Source organism: Microcebus murinus, chromosome 9 (genome assembly GCF_040939455.1).
Source record: "Microcebus murinus isolate Inina chromosome 9, M.murinus_Inina_mat1.0, whole genome shotgun sequence".
Lineage (NCBI taxonomy): Eukaryota > Metazoa > Chordata > Mammalia > Primates > Cheirogaleidae > Microcebus > Microcebus murinus.
In genome coordinates this window covers 76,684,747-76,703,715 of record NC_134112.1, presented here as the reverse complement: position 1 = coordinate 76,703,715, position 18,969 = coordinate 76,684,747, and the positions used below count along the sequence as shown (strand labels likewise).

At 36.8% G+C, this 18,969-nt stretch overlaps 1 protein-coding gene across 3 annotated transcripts in view; it reads right to left on the bottom strand.

The window, feature by feature from the left end:
- ASB15 (ankyrin repeat and SOCS box containing 15) overlaps positions 1–18,522 on the bottom strand; it is a 37,390-nt gene extending 18,868 nt beyond the window's left edge. For 2 of the 3 annotated variants that reach the window (XM_012762061.2, XM_076006591.1), the window contains exons 1-6: positions 18,402–18,522; positions 12,393–12,464; positions 7,568–7,704; positions 5,910–5,962; positions 5,694–5,825; positions 4,976–5,134 (exon numbers count right to left, since the gene is read on the bottom strand). In XM_012762061.2, the coding sequence (XP_012617515.1) occupies positions 4,976–5,134; positions 5,694–5,825; positions 5,910–5,962; positions 7,568–7,674 (451 nt within the window). In that variant the 5' untranslated portion in view covers positions 7,675–7,704; positions 12,393–12,464; positions 18,402–18,522. The other variant, XM_012762062.3, reaches the window with a different exon arrangement.
- Between the last annotated feature and the right edge of the window lie 447 nt (positions 18,523–18,969).

The window sequence follows — 18,969 nt, the reverse complement described above, 5'->3', positions numbered from 1 at the left end:
CCCCCTTTGGATCATTAAGAGATTGTCTCCATTTTGCTGTAAATACTTATGAGATATGTAAAACATTTTTTTTTCTTGTCAATAAGTAAAATCTTAATGTGAAACAGATCCGGGTGAGCACTACCCCCTGCAAATGGAGATAAATGCAGTTACATTCACTCATTCATCCACTCACTCATTCATGCATTCACTCAGTTAATGCCTGCTGGCTAACTGAAAGGCTCTGTGCTGGGCACTGTGGACAGATTGGGCTCTCACTCATGGAATCTACAGTCTGGAGAAGAAGTCTATACTGTCTTCTATTTGAAGAGAGACTCAAAAGACTGGGCCTTTGCTGGGAAAGGCAGGAGGAGATGTGAGGCCACATAGAACATTCCAGGGCAGCTAGGAGGTGGAAGCTTCTAATGCCAAAGCAAGGAAAATGGTTCCCGATGGTGTAATAAGAGGATGAAGACAAACTTGCCTACTTCCTTTGGAGGAAAGCAAGCCACCACTGCAGCAAGGTTCCACATTTTCTCCTGCTCACTGTCTAAAGTAGAATGTGTTGACAAATGCCTCTCTCTGGAATCTCCCATCTGCCACTGGCAGCTCAAATTACAGTGAATTACCTCATCCTAGCTGGTGTTACTGCAAAGCACACATCAAGCGAGCTAAACGAATGAAGAAATGTGTCCTTGTTTATCTTCTTGCTCCTATTGCAGTTTTTTTAATAATTAGAAAAAATATATTAAAATAATGAACTTCTTCCCTCATGATCTATTTTCCTTTTTTTCTGACTCAGAACATACTGATTAGCAACATTAGTCTCTTTTTTTTCATGAGAGTAATAGCATATATGGGACATCTTCAACTTAATATTAATTTTTTAAAAATCAAAGCTTCACTTCTAATTTAATTTTTTTGGGAAATAAGAATATATTTTCCATAGAAATAATAATGCAGATGGTGGGAAACCTCTCTCAAGCTAACTCATGAAGACATTCTTAACTCATAAATGACTGAAATAACGAAAAGGCACAGTATTGGTGTAACATAACTGATTAAGTAAAATAACTAAAAATTTCCAGAGTTTAATATATATAAAATTTTATATATGCTTTATATTTATTATATATAATTTTTAAGTCTCTAGAATTTAAAATTCCAAAATTTAGAATTTAGAATTCTTTAGAATTTTTTCAGAAATGTTTTAATTCTTTAGTTTTCAAACTTTAAAACTTATCTTCAGCTGGTCGCAGTGGCTCATGCCTGTAATCGTAGTATTCTGGGAGGCTGAGGCGGGCAGATTACTCAAGGTCAGGAGTTCGAAACCAGCCTGACCAAGAGCAAGACCTCATCTCTACTATAAATAGAAAGAAATTAATTGGCCAACTAATATATATAGAAAAAATTAGCCGGGCATGGTGGCGCATGCCTGTAGTCCCAGCCACTCGGGAGGCTGAGGCAGCAGGATCGCTTGAGCCCAGGAGATTGAGGTTGCTGTGAGCTAGGCTGACACCACGGCACTCACTTTAGCCTGGGCAACAAAGTGAGACTCGGTCGCAAAAACAAAAACAAAAAACAACTTGTGTCTTCAATAGTAATGCTTAAAGAAAATCAAGCTTACTTTGAAGAGTTTAGGAAATTAGATAGTGAGTTTTGCATAGATTATAGGCACTTTCAAACACTGTATAATTTGCAGGTACTTTTCCTTTTTATTTTGAATTTGTCATTTTCTTTCTTTGTGCTCATGTAACGTATTATCAGCTATGAATGTTTTTCTGACTCATAAAATATACAGAAAAAAAGATTTTTCTGAGATATCTTGACAAGATTGAAACAAGAGATGGAGTGAGGAAGATGTCTATTGATCTGTGAGAAAGTAACTGTCTGAAGGAAAAATGAACTGATCTGTAAATGGCGTAGGTTGTCAGGAACAGAGGGCCATGGGGCTGAAGTATCATGCTAGTCGGTTCCCCGAGCCTTCTCTCTAGCCCGGGCTCCATTGGCCTGGATAAGCTTGTGGCTTGGGACACCAACTCCTGGGGGTGGGTAGAGAGGAAGTCCAAATCCCAAACCCCTTAATGGGTGTCAGATCCTCACAAATTAGACATCCACCATTCAGCAGGTAACTGTGTAGCATGACTATAACATATAAAAAAGTACCCTAAGCAAGGGCCAGATGGCTCATAGGGAAGGGCCCTGGAGGGACCAAAAGTATTTTTATTTTTTGCCATTTAAGGATACTCCATAAATAGAGACAAAGATGATGGCACCAGACAAAGAAAAATAAAAATGACATTGTGCAGAAAAAAAAGAGACAATACTTTTTTTTCTCTTCTCTCTCCTCTGCAACTTAAGGAACTGTGAGTAGCGAATTTCAAAGCAGCCCATAAGAAAACCGAGGACATGCCATGGATGATCCATTTTCCTATAGAACTTAAAAAGACCTGGCATGGGTTTCACAACAAAGATCCTGAAGAAGGTAACCCAAGAAAATCCCTCTCCTGCAGATGTGTGGATGATGAGGACATACGGGGGCACCTCCAGGATATTGCCTCTACAAAGACTTTCGTCCTTTCTTGATATTACCATTGGTTTTTAAGATATATTATTTCTGAATGTTAATTCTATTTTTATTTTGGTAACTCAATGATAAAAATTCCTTTCCTGCACTCTAGATCTTGCTAGAGTAGAGATTAAACGAACATATGGAATTTTGAAATGCATGTCAAATGCTTAATTCTGTGTTGTGGGCCTTAATCATTAAAGAAAAATTTAAACGAAGCAAAACAAAAACCAATGACTAGTAATCATGACTTAATTTCCTTTAAGAAATAAGTGGATTGAGGAAAGCAAGTGGAGAATAATTCCATATTTGCAACGTGAAGCAGTGTACAATTCCGAAAAGATGTTTGTTTTTTGCTGAAACCAAAGGCTACCTATAGAAATAACACATGTGTTGTTGCAAATATTACATGGTCTATGCTGGCTTTAAAAAATATAACACAGATCATATTAAGAGTGGTGAAGAAACCCACAGGTGCATATTCCATTTAGCATCTGTAAAGCTTGCTTCAGGAAAAGAGTTCTGGTTATTTATGAAAAGCATCATGATATTGTCACAGAAAGGCTAGTTGAAATGTATGCAGGGAGTACTATTTCTTCCTCAGTATTAATGCTTCCCCTTTTCCTTTTAGTATCAGAAGCCTCCAAATGTTAGCTGGTCACAGGCCATCCAGGTAAAGACTAAATATCCCAGCCTCCTCTGCACCAGGTGTGGCTATGTGACAAAATCTGAACGAATGGGATATAAATGGAAACACTCTGTGCAACGTTGAGGTCCCCACTTTAAATTGAAGATGCTTTCTCAGGGCTTCCTGGCTTCCTCTTTTCTCCTTCATGCTTCCTGGGAAATGGTGACGTTAGAGCAAGCATTGAGCAATGTTGGCAAAGCCACCCTGACAAACCTGGGCCACTCACCTCTGGGATGATGTGTGAGAGAGAAATGGCTTCTTTCTCTTTAAGTCATGGTTCATTTACTTGTTTGCTTTGTGTATCTGTTTTCGTTTTTTGTTACGGAAGCTTTGCCTGTGCTCTAACTATCATGATTAGATCGTTTGATCTGATCTGAGTTTGGGAAGGCTGAGAGCTCTGCGGGGGCAAGAATGGGAGGGAAGGAATCAGACCAGGATGACCACAAGTCAGGGGCAGAACAGCCGCCTAGCAGCCTTCCCCTCCCCTGTCTGCCAGTTATCCCCTCTATATCCCTCAAGTCTCAACTCGGGAAAGCAAGGCTCTTTGAAGGCTTCACAGATTCACTGTTTTTTTTTATTCTCCTAATTTACGTTGCATATATACCTTTCTAATAGCATTTGTAACACTAATATTCCATTTAAATCATATCCAACTCTCCTTCTAGGCTCTATGAGAAGAGGAAGCTTAGTCCATTCATCTGTACATCCACACTGTCCAGCGCAGCATCTGGCTTAACGTGACTTCTCCATAAATGTTTGTTGCATCGATGTTCTTGGATTCATGCCATCGAGTGCAGATATTTTACTAATGTTGATGACTTGTTTAAGTTTTCTTAGCAATATTCAGGTTGTTTAAAAAATTGTTGGTGATTCCTCTGTGAATAGACTCAGTGGTGGTGCTTAACTAGCTATGAATGTAGCTCATGGCGCTTTATCCCCTTCCTCTGTGGTTGCTGGTAAATAGTCTTATGTCCTCACCTCCTCTTCCTCCCCTCCTCCCACCACACACACACAATTTCCCAACAGCTCTCCTCTCCTGAGCGTCATGTATGAAAGGTTTTATATATGCATTTCCTCTAATTTTTATAACAATTCTACACAGTAGATGTGTTTCAATTTTACATACAAGGAAACTGTAGGCCCATGATTGCATCTCTCTCCCCTTTTACAAACAGATCTGCCAATTCTTATTGTTCACCAATAGCAGGCCATAAAAGACAGAGAAGAAGCTGGTAAATGAACCTTCCGATTTATCATTCTTCCATTGTTGTGCCACAATGGGAACCCCCTGATAGTGCCATGCTTTGCATTTGTGTGCTCAGAATCTGTTGGCTCTACATCCTTCCAGTTTGGCCTGATCATTCTGATGTGGAATCCGTTTCTATCACTTTTTTCGGGACACCTATTGCACATGGAACCCTCCTTGCAACTGGGGGGTACCTAGAGAATATTCCTTTAGAATTGGTGTCTCTGGCTTCATAAAACTAATTCAGATCCCTCCTGGCTAACTGAACTCTCTATAACTGGGTGCTAATGGATGTGGCCATCTTTCACATTTGACCTCTTTGTGGGATGGGAAAACAAAATCATAGGACAGAAGAGATGAGGGTTACAGAGGGGCTCAGGCAATTGAGGTCACACAATTTTAGCCAATATACAGTGGTTTTCAATAAATACTTATTAAATGTTTGTTATTTGTTTCAAACTACAAAATTTCTAAGAATAAAAAGGTCATTTACCAATGAGAAGGGGTGTCTCTCCTTTGTCATTTTTGGTATTGGGCCACACTCCCTTTTCCAGTAAAGTTCTTACATTTTCCACCAGACCAGCTTTGACTGCCAAAGTCAAGGGTGTTTCTCCATCACAGGTCTTGAATTCCCAGAGTGTCTTATAGGATGCTAAGACATGAAAACATCATGTTGAAAAGTTGAAAATATTTACTTACCAGGATATCACATAAATCATAATAACCCAATATTATATATATATAAGATCAAACAAACACAATTGATGAAAAAGGAAAGACTTTGATTAAAAGTTTACCAAATGGCAAACTATCAAGAGATAGTTCAAGATGAAAAATTAAAAACCGACTTCCAAAAAAAAAGTACGGTACATAGGTGGTACAATGGTAGAATTCTCACCAGCCCAAAGAAAAAAAGCCTTCATATTTGAATCAGTTAATTTATGACATATACAAACTTTTTATAGCTTTTGGGGTAACCATACCTTCTCACCAACCTGTGTCACATTCCTAGGTAAAAGCATACGCCCTGTCACAAAATGTGCTAATTTTTGTACTTTGAGTTTAAAACATGGGTACTGCCTTTTTCAAATTTCAACTAATCATTTATTCTGCTTTTTTTTTTTTGTCTTTGCTTGTTATGTTCATTGAAAACACATATAACTTCTACATTCTTTCTTTGATTTGATCATAGGGGTTTTATGTTCTCTTACCATCCAGAACAATCTCAAGTATTTGTTGAATGGGTTGAACAACAGCTTCATGCAACGGAAACCATCCTTTATCATCAGCTTCATCCAATGCAAATTTATATTTCACATACTCCTGGAGCTCAAGAATGTGACCTAAATTAAACACACGGATTAATAACAAATGTCTATCTTTGCAAGGAGGATTCTCCAATCCCTGTAGACAATATACTCATTTACCTCGTCTTATGGCCTCCACAAGTTTTCTGTTTTGATCACTTAGGGGTACAAATCTACCAAAGAAATAAAAATAAGTCATATTTACAGTAGTGGTATACTACAAGGAACTCCAAATTTTAATTTCTACTCATTTTATCTACTTTTAAAATATAAATGTCTAGAAGTCAGATACGGAGTATATTTATGATAGCTTGGAACTAAGAACATTTTCTGTGTATGTTTTATAAATAAAAGCAAGGAATTCCATAACAAATTTGTTTAACCCTATTAAGCAGAAAATATCTGCTAGCATTCTAGGGTTGTGAATGTCTTCCAGGAAACTCTAATGTTCCCAAATCCATTGGAGATAAGGGAAAAATTTTAAAGACCAGAAATTTATATGTAATATGTTCATTTTTTAAAAGCTCAAAAGCAAGAATTTTTATAACACTGAATCTATTGAAAACTACTACTAAATTTCATAATATAAGATTCTAAATATTAGAATGTAAAGGTAGACTAAACTTTATTTCTGTCAGAAGTATAATGTGTGTTGTTCAAGACATAAATTTAGTTTTGCATTTGTAGATTCAATAACTCCTACTTACATAATCCATCAATTTTATGCACATCTTAATTTGTTAACTCCTATCATGTGGATAGTAGATAATTACATAGGTGGTGGTTTATATATTACTTTGTCATATATAACAAAAGCCCACAGCTCTCCTCCCATTCATTGAACTAAATGAGGTGAGTTAGCATTATTCTTCATATTTTAAAAATGCAAAAATGTAATATGTTACTTATAAAAGGTTAGCTGAGTCAGTAGCAGAACAAGCTCGAAAATATACAGACCTCTGTTACCTTTCTATACAATGGTTGCATAAACTGTACTTGCAAATTTATTCTAACTACTTATTGTCATTTTGACTCCACATTAATTTAGAAAATAGGCAATTCTATACACCAAAATTCAACTAGGAATTTCCCAGCTAGATTATTTCTGTTTTCCACATGAGTTGAGATTTATGGAAGATAAGATTGCTAAAACCTATGCACAGTGGTCCTTGTCAAACCATTAGATTCCCTGCCAGAAAAGAAAGATAAACATTTTCTTAGGGAAGAAGTTAGGAAACAGCATTCATTTTATCTTATAATGAAATGAGCTGGAACCCATTCTACTAAGTGAAGTATCTCAAGAATGGAAAAACAAGCACCACATGTACTCACCAGCAAATTGGTATTAACCTATCAACACCTAAGTGGACATATAGGAGTAACATTTATCGGCTGTCGGGAGGGTGGGGGGGGAGGGATGGGTATATACAACCACAACGAGTAAGATGTGCAACGTTTGGGGGATGGACATGCTTGAAGCTCTTACTGGGGGGGGAGGGGGGCATGGGAATATATGTAACCTTAACACTTGTACCCCCATAAGACGCTAAAATAAAATAAAATAAAATAAAACACTATATTTGAAAAACAGGAAAAGAGACAAACCCCTAGCTAATTTAATCAAGAAAGAAAGGAGAAAGCACACATGTACAAAATAAGAAATGACAAGACAGAAATAACTTTTGAAAACAAGGGAATTGTACAAAATAAAATAATTAGAAAAAAAGAAATGAATGCCATAAAGAAATTTGGGGGAGGACAGTCAATTTGAATACTACCTTTCAGGATAAAATACAGTCTTGCTGGCTTCAATGGATTCTTGGATACTGAGCTGAATATCATAACTTGTAAGATGGTCTTCATCAGGGTCATCATTAGTGTCCATGTCGATACACAATTTTGAAAGAGGCAATTTCTTGTTATGAGCAAATGACACCAAACAGAACAGAGTTAACATGAAAAATGCAAAATTAAAAACTAAAATGCATTTTCCTTTCCCTATTTAACAAATATGAATGCAGTTAACATTTTAATCCCCATTATATATAAGGTCCCTTTTGTTAACTTAAAATGGTTTAACTGCTGAAACATTTAATTACCTACCCTTTAAGGTTTTAAGGTGTCTGTACTTTCTTTTTTTTTTTTTCCTGAGACAGGGTCTCACACTCTTGCTCAAGCTGGAGTGCAGTGGTATGATCATAGCTCACTGCAGCCTCGAATTCCTGAGCTCATGTGATCCTCCTGCCTCAGCCTCCCAAGTAGCTGGGACTGCAGGCATATACCACCACCTGACTAATTTTTTAATTTTTTTTTTTGTAAAGATGAGATCTCGCTATTCCCCAAGTTGATCTTGAATTCCTGGCTTCAAGTGATCCTCCCACCTCGGCCTTCCAACACTTTCTAACCTTTGGTTTTCTTTTCAGTAATGAGATTATAAGAGTTCACTTTTTTCAGAGCTTCTGATTTACACTAATTTTGGTCAGTTTTCTGTGACACTATTTTATTTAGTGCATTAGAAGCTTAAAATTCAACTCAAAGAGGAGATGGTGGCAGTAATGTAGAACAGTGATCCTTTATATTCTTTACAAACCAGCAATGGTTCATTGTAAGGTATGACTCATCTTGGAGTATCCTTTGAAGATAAAAGCCATCTGAACTCTATCCAGAGACCAGAGACCAACCCTCCTGTAGATTCCTCATTCATTCCTTTTCCCAGTTCTATCACAAGCCACTTTTCTTGACTGGCCCTTCTCTTCTGAATATAATACTAAAAAATCTAGATTATTCCTCACTGACTTATTTCTTCCACATATCCAGTTAGAAGAGCGAATATCTCCCTTTACTATTGGATCAATTGTTTTATCTTCTATAGAGGGAAAACTTAGCAAAGTGCAGAAATCAAATAGTTCTACAGCTGTGTTGACTGACCAATATGAAATTATTTTTGATTATTGGTATTTTCAAGCCAAAATATATTCTCTATATGAAATTTTACATTGTAGAATTTCTTCACAAGGGGAGAAAAACAAAACAGTGTTCTCTAGGCAATTTATAAAACACAGCTTTAACTCTTCTCATTCTCCAAGGTTAGATAATCTCAAACTCTGAAGACAGTTCTATACCTGCTAATAGCCAAGGTCCCTGACCTGTAGACAGACTGCACATGAACTCAATGGCATCATTATGATTGTATTGTTCATTGCTCCATAGCAGTGGCCTTACCATCACCTCAGGACAGAAGGGATAGAATAGTGACAATGTTCAGAGACCACACGTGAGCTGGTAAAATGCTCCGCTAAGCATGCTCCCTCACACTGTGATATCTCAATCTCCTCAAAAGGCTGATGTGAGCTCTAGGAATCTGATTTACCACAGAAATCCAAATGGTATTTTACTTTTAATTTATTATTTATTGGCTCATTGTCTAGCTCCTCCCATTAGAATGTAATGAAATAAGATCAGGGAATTAGTGTGTAACCTCAGTGCCTAGAAAAGCATCATCTCATGCTTTGTGGGCTACAGATATGTGTTGAATGAGGTACTGAATGACCACTAAAACATAACCCAGGCTCTGCTTGTTCTCCATTTCCCTCAGTACAGAGTCTTTTATTCAACTGAACAAGTGTGATTGTTTCATTTTTTTCTCTTCTGTGCTTTTCCATCTTATTCCTCTTCATTCACGAAGCCTTCCCAGCTGTTCCACACCCACAGCCCACGCTGCCTCACACCCAGCTCAAGACGTTCCTCCAGTGGAAGCCCTTCCTACAGTCTCGAGTTTCTCTCCAGTCTTCTTTATCTGTAATTATCTCCTCCTATGTAATGTTTTTCTAACGTTTGGATTTCTACTCACTCATTTCATGTTTGCTTTACAAGTTCTTCACATATTTTTGTTTTCTCATTTGAACAATTAGTTTTCTGAGGAAAAAATTTACTTTCCTTTTCCTTTAGATCTTTTCCCTCTATTTCCACTCCTGGCCAATTATAGCAAATGGCTGCTCTCAGTGGTCACTGGAAAAAAGTTGTTGACTCATTTCTAGTGGCTAAGAACTGAGTCCTTCAGCCAGCATAGCTAGATGACAAAGTTAAACCTGTGGCATTGCCTGTTGCCTTTCTTGCTGATATTTCCATGGTGATGGGGGATTGCATGGTTCTGGGATTAGTAATGGGATACAGAGCCTTTCACCTATTTAAATCACTGGCTTAAATCTAATCTCGTTTGAAATTTGGGCTCCCAGTACATGACATACCATAGGCTCCTTGGAGAACTTAGTTGGTCTGTAAAAAGTTTTTTATTTTTTTAAAATGTCCTTTTAACTACTATCAAGAAGAAAGTTATTTAAGTTCTTAACTGTTTTGTACCTGACAGCAGTATAGAAATGGTGGGAAAACTCTTACTATGTGGACAAACTCCAACCTGACACAGGCTGTCTCTAGTCTTTTACCAAAAGCTTGGGATGAAGTGAAGATCTGTGTGTAGGTGAATCAAGGTGTCAGCCAGACAATCAAAGGAACATTTTAGCAATCGACTTAGAGACATCAAGATGCAATGAGAAAGGCAAAAGGAAAGTTATTTATCTATACTTCAAATTTAAAATGACTAGGACTCAATCCCAACTGAGGGCCAGCAACAGTGTATTAGAAATGATTGAAATAAATTATCACTCAGAAGTACAAGAAAAGGCCAGATAATATTTTGACATTCTTTAAGACCTCTTTACAGTTATGCCAGTCTAAAGAATTCTCAGTCTAAAGAAATTAATTGATTCTTTCTTAATAATTTTCCATTTAACACTCAATCTTATTCTGGGGAAGCCCATTAGTGAGATCATTTATTCTCCATAAGTAGATGGTTTATAAAATAATTGGGGCAAATAAATGGTACAATTAACCTTTAAATGAGGATTTAAAGGTCTGGTTAGCCTTGCTTAGGGTCAGGAACATATCTGATGAAGGCTATGGATTCTCTCTCCAGAAGAAGACATACCCCCTCAAAATTTTGCAAATAATTTTAGGGAACTCATGGATCCTCAGAAGTTCTTTCATGTTTCCCTGGTAAAGAACCACTAAATTAAAGATTTCTAAATGCTAAATGCCAAATATATTACTCAGATATCAAGAATTATTTGTTTAGTTTATAGACAGGCTAAATTAAATCCTAAATTTAGATAGTTGGAAAAGAGAAATTTTAGTGGTAATGTAAATTTTAGAATATATTTGGCAATAATGAAAATAGTGATAATAGTAATAATCATAAATTACCAAGTGCTTGTTTTGTTTTAAGCACTGTGCAAAGCATTTTGTATGGACTACTTTGTTTTAAATCCTTACTCCGATTCTGTGTTATAGGTATTACAGAATCATTGTGCATAAGTGGAAACTGAGGCTTCAAAAGGTTAAAAGACTCACCCAACATTACAGAGCTAGTAAGTAGGGTCTGACGAGATTGGGCACGTTCAGGGTGGTATGGCCATAGACAGTAAGTAGAGCCTGGACAGAGCAGCGAGTACCTTCACTTTTAAGGTCTTTTAGAAGTTATTGGAAAACATCCTACAGGCAGTTGCCTTTAAAAGAAAACACTTTGATCTTGCTCTTAACAGCCAGCTCTTGATGACAATAACTTCCAAAAATAAAAAATAGCTTCCAGGGACACATAAATCTTTTTCTTTGTTTCCATTCAATAAGGCTTTATGTTGCTTAGGGTGGTCTGAGGTGAAAGCTTGCCTTCAATCCTGTACTTTTTGTCTTGGACATTACTGTCCAGAAAACAGGATCAACATACCAGTTGGTGCCTGACTGAAGTGGTCAGGCGGTTAGTACGATGTTGCAAGGTATGAGGCAGGAGTGAACACAAGCACATGGCACCTTCTTGCATCAGATTATTTAAACTACCTCCAATCTATGATTCATGCTAATGCCTTACTGTTAAGGTAGTTGATATGTTTGAGACGGCCCTCAGAGCTTCCTTTGAAACACGGCAGCTCCCATAGCATGGAACCAAGGTTCTCCTTTTCCCTGAACAAGGATGAATGTAACTTTTACCCCCATGAACTGTTTAGTTGGTTTAATCCCGATTATATCCAAGTCTGTTTGCCCCACCTGCCCTCACACTCTATCTTGGGCATATAACAAAATTGAAACCATCTCCATGGGGTCCTAAACAGGGCTGGCCTTAAGAGTACACTGAGTGGACAGTTGCTTCCATGGTGCAAGGATGGGCTTTGTGTCCACAAATGTCACATTGCCCCCAGCACCTGTCACATCAGTGTCATTCTGTTACATCAGTAAGAGATTCTGTCCTATAGGGCTTATTGTTCCATCCTCCAGTGTCCCTTTTACAATACCAATAGCATCATCCCTACACTCAGTATAGAACCAGGATCTCTTGGAATAGTTACTGGGGATGGCACGAAGCTGGGAACATGACAGAAGGTCTAAGGCTGAGATCTAGTGGGAGGTGATAAGAGAAAAGCAATACAGTAATTTTTTTTTTTAAGTTTTATACAAGGTCAGATCAAATAGAAACCCTGGGGCTCTGAAGGAAGTGCAGGTTTTTGCTGCATGGAATGGGGGGGATACCAATTCCCTGAGGAATTTTTCTTTTACCTTGAAACTGCTATGGTTCTTGAACTGAGCTCATCTACTGGGGGTCCCAGAGAAGAATCATCAATCTGTACCCTGTTAAAGGAAGAGTAAAAGTACATTTTCATTTTTAGATATTATTAAGAAAATACAGTGGTTATATTCAAAACAATGCTAATTTTCATTTTTCTGTATGTTGATTACTTATTATGTAATTTTAAAGATATAGTGAAATCAATACACATAAAATTTTGTTATAACTTTGGTTTTCATTTGGTGGCTAAACAGTTGTTTTTTTTTAGAATCCTGTAGCACAAAGTGGCTAATCAGATAAATGGTTTCACTGGGCTGATTTCAGCATCAGAGTCAACTAGCCCCCTAGAGATTTCAGAGAGAGGGGTATAACTCTCTATCAGAATTGGATTCCAACCCACAGTTACAGGTAACTTTTACTTACAAAGAATAAGTTACAGCAATTCCCTCTTATGGTTTTTGCCTTTTCTACTAGAAAGGAATTCTATGGATGGTTGTGGAGAATTAGATCAGTTTAAATAACATCTTCTTTAACAGTACAATACATTCTGCTGATAAATTTAAAACCTATATACACACATACGAACAATCTTAGTCCAGAAAACAAATGCTAATTTTGTGTTGCCTCAAAGAGATATAACTCAACATTTTAGAAAATATATAAAAGGCAAAATAGTCTCTATGGACACTATGCACAATATCTGGCATGTAATGAGAATTCAGTAAGTATTTACTTAACAAATGAATAATTGAATGATCAAATATACACTACTCTTAGGATTAGCCAAAGAATAGATTAATCTTGTCTTTCCTCTATAGGTCATAGATATATTTTTGCCAAATTCACTTTCAATTTTGGGGCTCCACTGAGTGATGCTTAATTTGTAAATATACTCATGATAGAATCTGTCATACTAGCTTTGTTGATCTCTAGTTTCATATTACAAAAGTAGAAATTTTTACTCTCTACTATTGATTTCCAATTCAAATTAAATTATGACAGACATGTGGGAAGTTGCTTGTTAGCTTTTGAAAACTACACTCACAACAGTTTAGGAAGGAGATTTAGGTTCACAAGTTCATGGATTTCTAGGCTAATATAAACCTATGGAATAGAAAAGAGTAGAGCAAGAATGGCCCATGAAAAGGCAACTTATTAATAGACATGCCCTGATCACAAGCTAGTGTGATAATATGCTTTATAAATAAAGCCCTCTCTTTTATCTAAAAGTCAATATCTAGGAATCTATCTTATAGAAATAATCAGAGATGTGAAAAAGATTTTTATGTGAAAATGTTTATCTTAGCTGTGTTTAAATTGCCAAAGCATTAGAAACAACATAAATGTCCAACAATAGGGAAGACATTTTATAAGACAGTATTATATACTTTATAAGACATTTTATAAGACTTTATTATATACAAAATCAATGGAATACTATACACTTATTAAAATTCATATACTTAAAGAATATTTAATTTTGTGGGAAAAGTGTCAATTTAAGTATGATATTTAACTACATATGACTAACCACTTTTAAAGAATTAAGAGTGACATTTTCTCCCAACTTTATTACAGTATAGTTTGCAATGAAAAATTGTATATATTTAAAGTGTACAAGTTAATGATTTGATATATGTATACTTTGTGAAATATTCACCACAATCAAGCTAAGTAAAATATTCATCACCTCACATAGTTATCTTTTTTTTTTTTTTTGGTGTAACCATTATGAAAAACAGGATGAATGTTCTTCAAAAATTTACAACTAGAACTACCTTATGATCCACTTTTGGGTATATATCCCAAGGAATTGAAATCAGTATCTCTAAGAGATATCTGCACGCCCATGTTCATTGTAGCTTCATTCACAATAGTCAAGATACGGAAACAACCCAAATGTCCCTTGATAGATAGAGAAAATGTGCTATGTATTTACAAGGAATTATTATTCAGCCTTTAATAAGAAGACAATCCTGCCATGCGTGATGGCATAGATGAACTTGGAGGACATTATGCTAAATTAAATAAGCCAGATACAGAAAGAAAATATTGCAAGATCTCACTTATATGTAGAATCTAAAAAACTTGAACTTATAGAAACAGAGAGTACAATGGTGATTGCCAAGGGCTGGGGTGAGGGGATATAGGGAGATGTTGGTCAAGGGGTTAAATAATTTCCGGAAATCTAATGTACAACAATGCAACAATATTGTATTGTTTACTTGCAATTTGCTAAGTGGGTAGATCTTAAGTGTTTTCACGACCACCACCGACAACAAAAGAGAACTGAGATGGACTTCATAGAGCCAAAACTCACAAAGCCCGGAAAACTGGCCTGGCATCTACCTCTCAGGGCTGAGCAGGCCAGCAACCTTGGTGACCTTGAGGAGAAAGGAAAATGCCCAAATGCACAGTAAAGCAGGTAGAAACGGGTGGGGAGAGTTTCTTGGCTTGAGAAGGAGCAGAAATAAAAAAAGACCTATCCATTTACCTGAATCATCCAAGCAGAGGCTTCAATACCTAAGTTATTGTTCTGTCTGCTTGAGACCAAAAGTTTTATTTTCCACTAATTAGAGAGGTGTGACTCCTCAGGAAGGTGAGGCCAGTTACAGACAATAAAAAAAAAAAAAAAGCTGCTTTTTGTTTGCACAATTGGGTAAGTGAAAAACATTTTGGCTACATTAATTAGCTACAATAACAAAAATCAAATACCTCTGGACCTTAAAAAGTATTATTCTTATGCATATACATGTAAATATACACATACAAATACATATATTTTCTCTAAAAGTATTTGTTCCTAGCATGGTGTATTTCATTGGAGACAGCAAAAGTTCCCGTCTGATGCTCAAGTCTAATCTTTTTCTATTTGAAACTCACTCAAACAATAATGTGGCATTCCATTTCTTTATATCTTGTTTTGAAATCATGTACAGGCCATTGGCTTCTTTCTGCTCAAGGCAGTTGAGTGCAGTGGTTGAAACTTCGTTGAAACCCTGGCCTGCCTGATTAGCTGTGTCTGCTGTGTTACAAGTAGTCAGTGAACATTACGTGCTGTTATTCTGTGAGTGAACTCCTCTGGAATGGAAGAGTAGGATTCTAATACTTCTTGGCAGTTTTAGTTCTATTCTTCACCTTTGAACAGGCATTCTGACACCCTTATTATTTTCTTTTCCTTTTTTCCCTAGAATCATGAAACTTCAGAGTTAAAGATCATCAGGTAACCCCACCTGTAAATTTCATTTACGACATGCCCCGCGGGTACTTGGCCAGCTTCAGCTTACTACCTCCTCATGCAGCCCTTCACTTTCGGCGAGCGTTAACAATTAGGAAAAATAGTGAAGCTGAATTCATCTCTTCGAAACGTTATTTGGTAGTCCAGAGATAGTCTCTTTTCCCAGAGCCACGCTGAGAAAGTGTTACTCCTCTGCAACATGAGAGCCCTTTAAATGTCTCCCAGAAAGGCTGTCAGGTCTCCACTGAGCCTTGTCCTGTTCTCAAGTCTGGATAACTACTCGCCCTGTGACTGGTTTCACCTTCTTCGAGCATTCCTGATTGCTTTCCTGTAAACACATTCATTTACCCATCTCTTTCTAAAAGTGGCTCTGAACCACACAGGCTCTGAATGAAGCACAACAGGTGCAGTCAGAGCAATACAGCTTTAAGTGGGTGTGGACCACTCCCCACCTCCCTTTTCTTAACCACTATACATTTGTTAATTTAGCCCAAGCTCAGATTAATTTAGGGGCTATCATGTTACACACTTGATTTAGACCCCTGTTTCCCTAAATCCTGCAAGTCATGTGTTTTCCCCACACTGTTTACTGTGAAATTCTGTGCAGGGCTCTATTCCTATTACATTTCATCTTTTTAACATTTGACCTTTATTTCCATCTGCTAAGATCTAATGCACTTTCTATCTCTCCAAGTATTGGTCTACTTGCTGACTTAATAAGAATGCCTTCCGTATGCACTTATGTTCCATTGATAATGATAAATGTTGAACAGAAATTGGCACAGGACAGAGGTCTCCTGGTCGACATTGATCCATTAGTTAGCGCCCTTCGAGAAAAGCTGTTTATCCGGTTACAAATCCTCTTAAAGACACAACCATCCGTATTAATTTCTCCTTTTTGATAACAAGACCATCATCAAGAGATATTGCCAAATTCCTTGTTGAAATACAGATGCACAGCATTTACTACGTTCCCTTGCTCTACTAATCAAAAAGATGAAGGAGGAGAGTTGACGCATCGGTTCTTATTATTTTTTCTCTAAGGATTCTCAGACCATTCTATGCGTTCATTCAAAAATATGTATTCAATGTCTGCTATGTTCGAGGAACGGAGCTAGGCACAGACATATAGTATCCACGTCCTCAGGGAGTTTGCTGCATTTAAATAATGTATTTTAGATTTTTCTGCAGAAACAACACAAATCTCTTCCCTCATTTTCAAAGTTTAGCATGCAGTCAAGCACACAGAAAGTCCTCAATAAATAGTTGTTATATTGAATTTGGTAATTATTATAACTAACAGCTGTTGAGTGTTTACCTGTGACAGGCATTGCATCAAATAGATTGTTATTTAATTTCCACAACATACTTTCCCCCCACTCCACAAATGAAGAAACTGAAGCACAGAGTGTTTAGGTAATTTCCCTAAGCCCACACATCTATCAAGCGGTGGAGATGTGGGATATAACCCAGCCACATGGCAATCGAGTCCACGCAGGCTTAACCAATGTACTATAACTGATGGTCTGGTTGCTATGAAGGAAAAGAGGGTGGTCTCATTTTGCAAGCTAAAAATTCAAAAGCCTCAGAAAAAGTTTTCTAAAAGAGGTTTAAGCAAAAACTAGCAAACTCTGTACTCCCCATCAAATTGGTATTAACTGTTTAACACGTATGTGCACATATAGTAATGACATTCACCCGATGTCGGGCAGGTGGGGGGGAAGGCAGCGGGGTTGGGTATATTCACACCTAATGGGTGCTGAGCACACCGTCCAGGGGATGTGGACACGGTTGAAGCTCTGACTCAGGTGGGGCAAAGGGAATATATGTGACCTAAACATTTGTACCCCCATAAAATGCTAAAATATAAATAAATAAAATATTAAAAAAATAAAGTCTGTGTTAAAGGCAAAAACAAACAAACAAACAAACAAACAAAGAAAAACCTAGCAAACTCATTCAGCAACTCCAGTGGAAATATAAAGAATTTAGGCAAAATTTTATTTGAAAATAAGGTATTCCCATGAAAACAACTGAAGTGTAAGGTTGTAATTTTTATTACAATAATTTAACACTCTCAGCACAAAGCAGTGATAGGACTTCCCTTGTCCATATCACTATTTCATGAAAATCAAATCATTTAGATGTAAAATGTTTCTTAAAAGGTAACTGTTCATTTTAGAACCATATGGGTGATGGTATCAGATAAATTTTGAGGACTTTCCAACTTCAACATTTTGTGACGTAATTTGCAGGAGCAAATTTCCAATTTTATTCAATGTATTCTTTTTCATCTAAGTTATTTTAAGGAATTTTTCTATCTGGACATAAAGCATTCATCTTTTGCAACAGGTGATGAAAAAACCTTGACAGAGATTTATTTTAATTATTCACAGAAATCATTTCATTTTTTTCTCAGAAACAAGGGGTCAGCTAAGACCTGTCTATGAGTCTATAATAAGTATATTGACAACTCCTATAAGGATATTCATTCTTGAGCTGTTTTTCTCATGATACATTTTTTTTGTTATGCTTAACAATTATGCAATTGAGTTGATGTTCTATAAACAAACAAAACAACCCTGGCTTTATTCTGTAATTTAAAAAGGCCCTAGACCGACAAACCCACAGGTGATCCATTAGAAAGAAAGAAATGAGTAGCTGCCCCAATTTGCATTTCCATCTGTTTAAAATATTACCAATACTGAACTGCTCAATAAGCCATTTGGTGAAGTACAGATCAAATATTTCATAATCTCACCTTTTGGAATGATCATCTTGTCATTCTCATCCAGGGACTTGCCTTCCTAAACCAGAGGAAGTGCCCTGGAGCCAATGTGTTCCTCTGTGTATCTAAAATTAAATATCCAGTTGGTGGTTAAATTAAGATCTGACCTTGTACAACTGAAACATAAGCAGTCCCTGGCACATGGTAAAGTATTACCCATGACTTCACTAGACTCTCATCAAAAGGAACACAAGCCCACAGAGGTATAATAAGATTATCTGTGTCCTGATTGGTTCAAAGAGCTCTCATGAAAACAGAAGATCTGCCAATTCAGCTGCAAGGAGGGTTCCTGCTGAAGGAACAAAATGAAACCACTTAAATAGAATTAAAACATATTTTAAAGGTGTTTGTTCAGGAGAAAAATCTGTGAATCTGTGCGTTGGCAGACCCTAATCCTCTGCTGACAAATTTTAACACGCACTATTTCTCATTCTTCAACTTTTAGACTCAGGTCTGATTTCATTAAATATAATCTTTTTGTTACGCTAATTTACTGTCTTTCATTTGACTTGCATTTAATAACTGCCAGTCTGATACACAG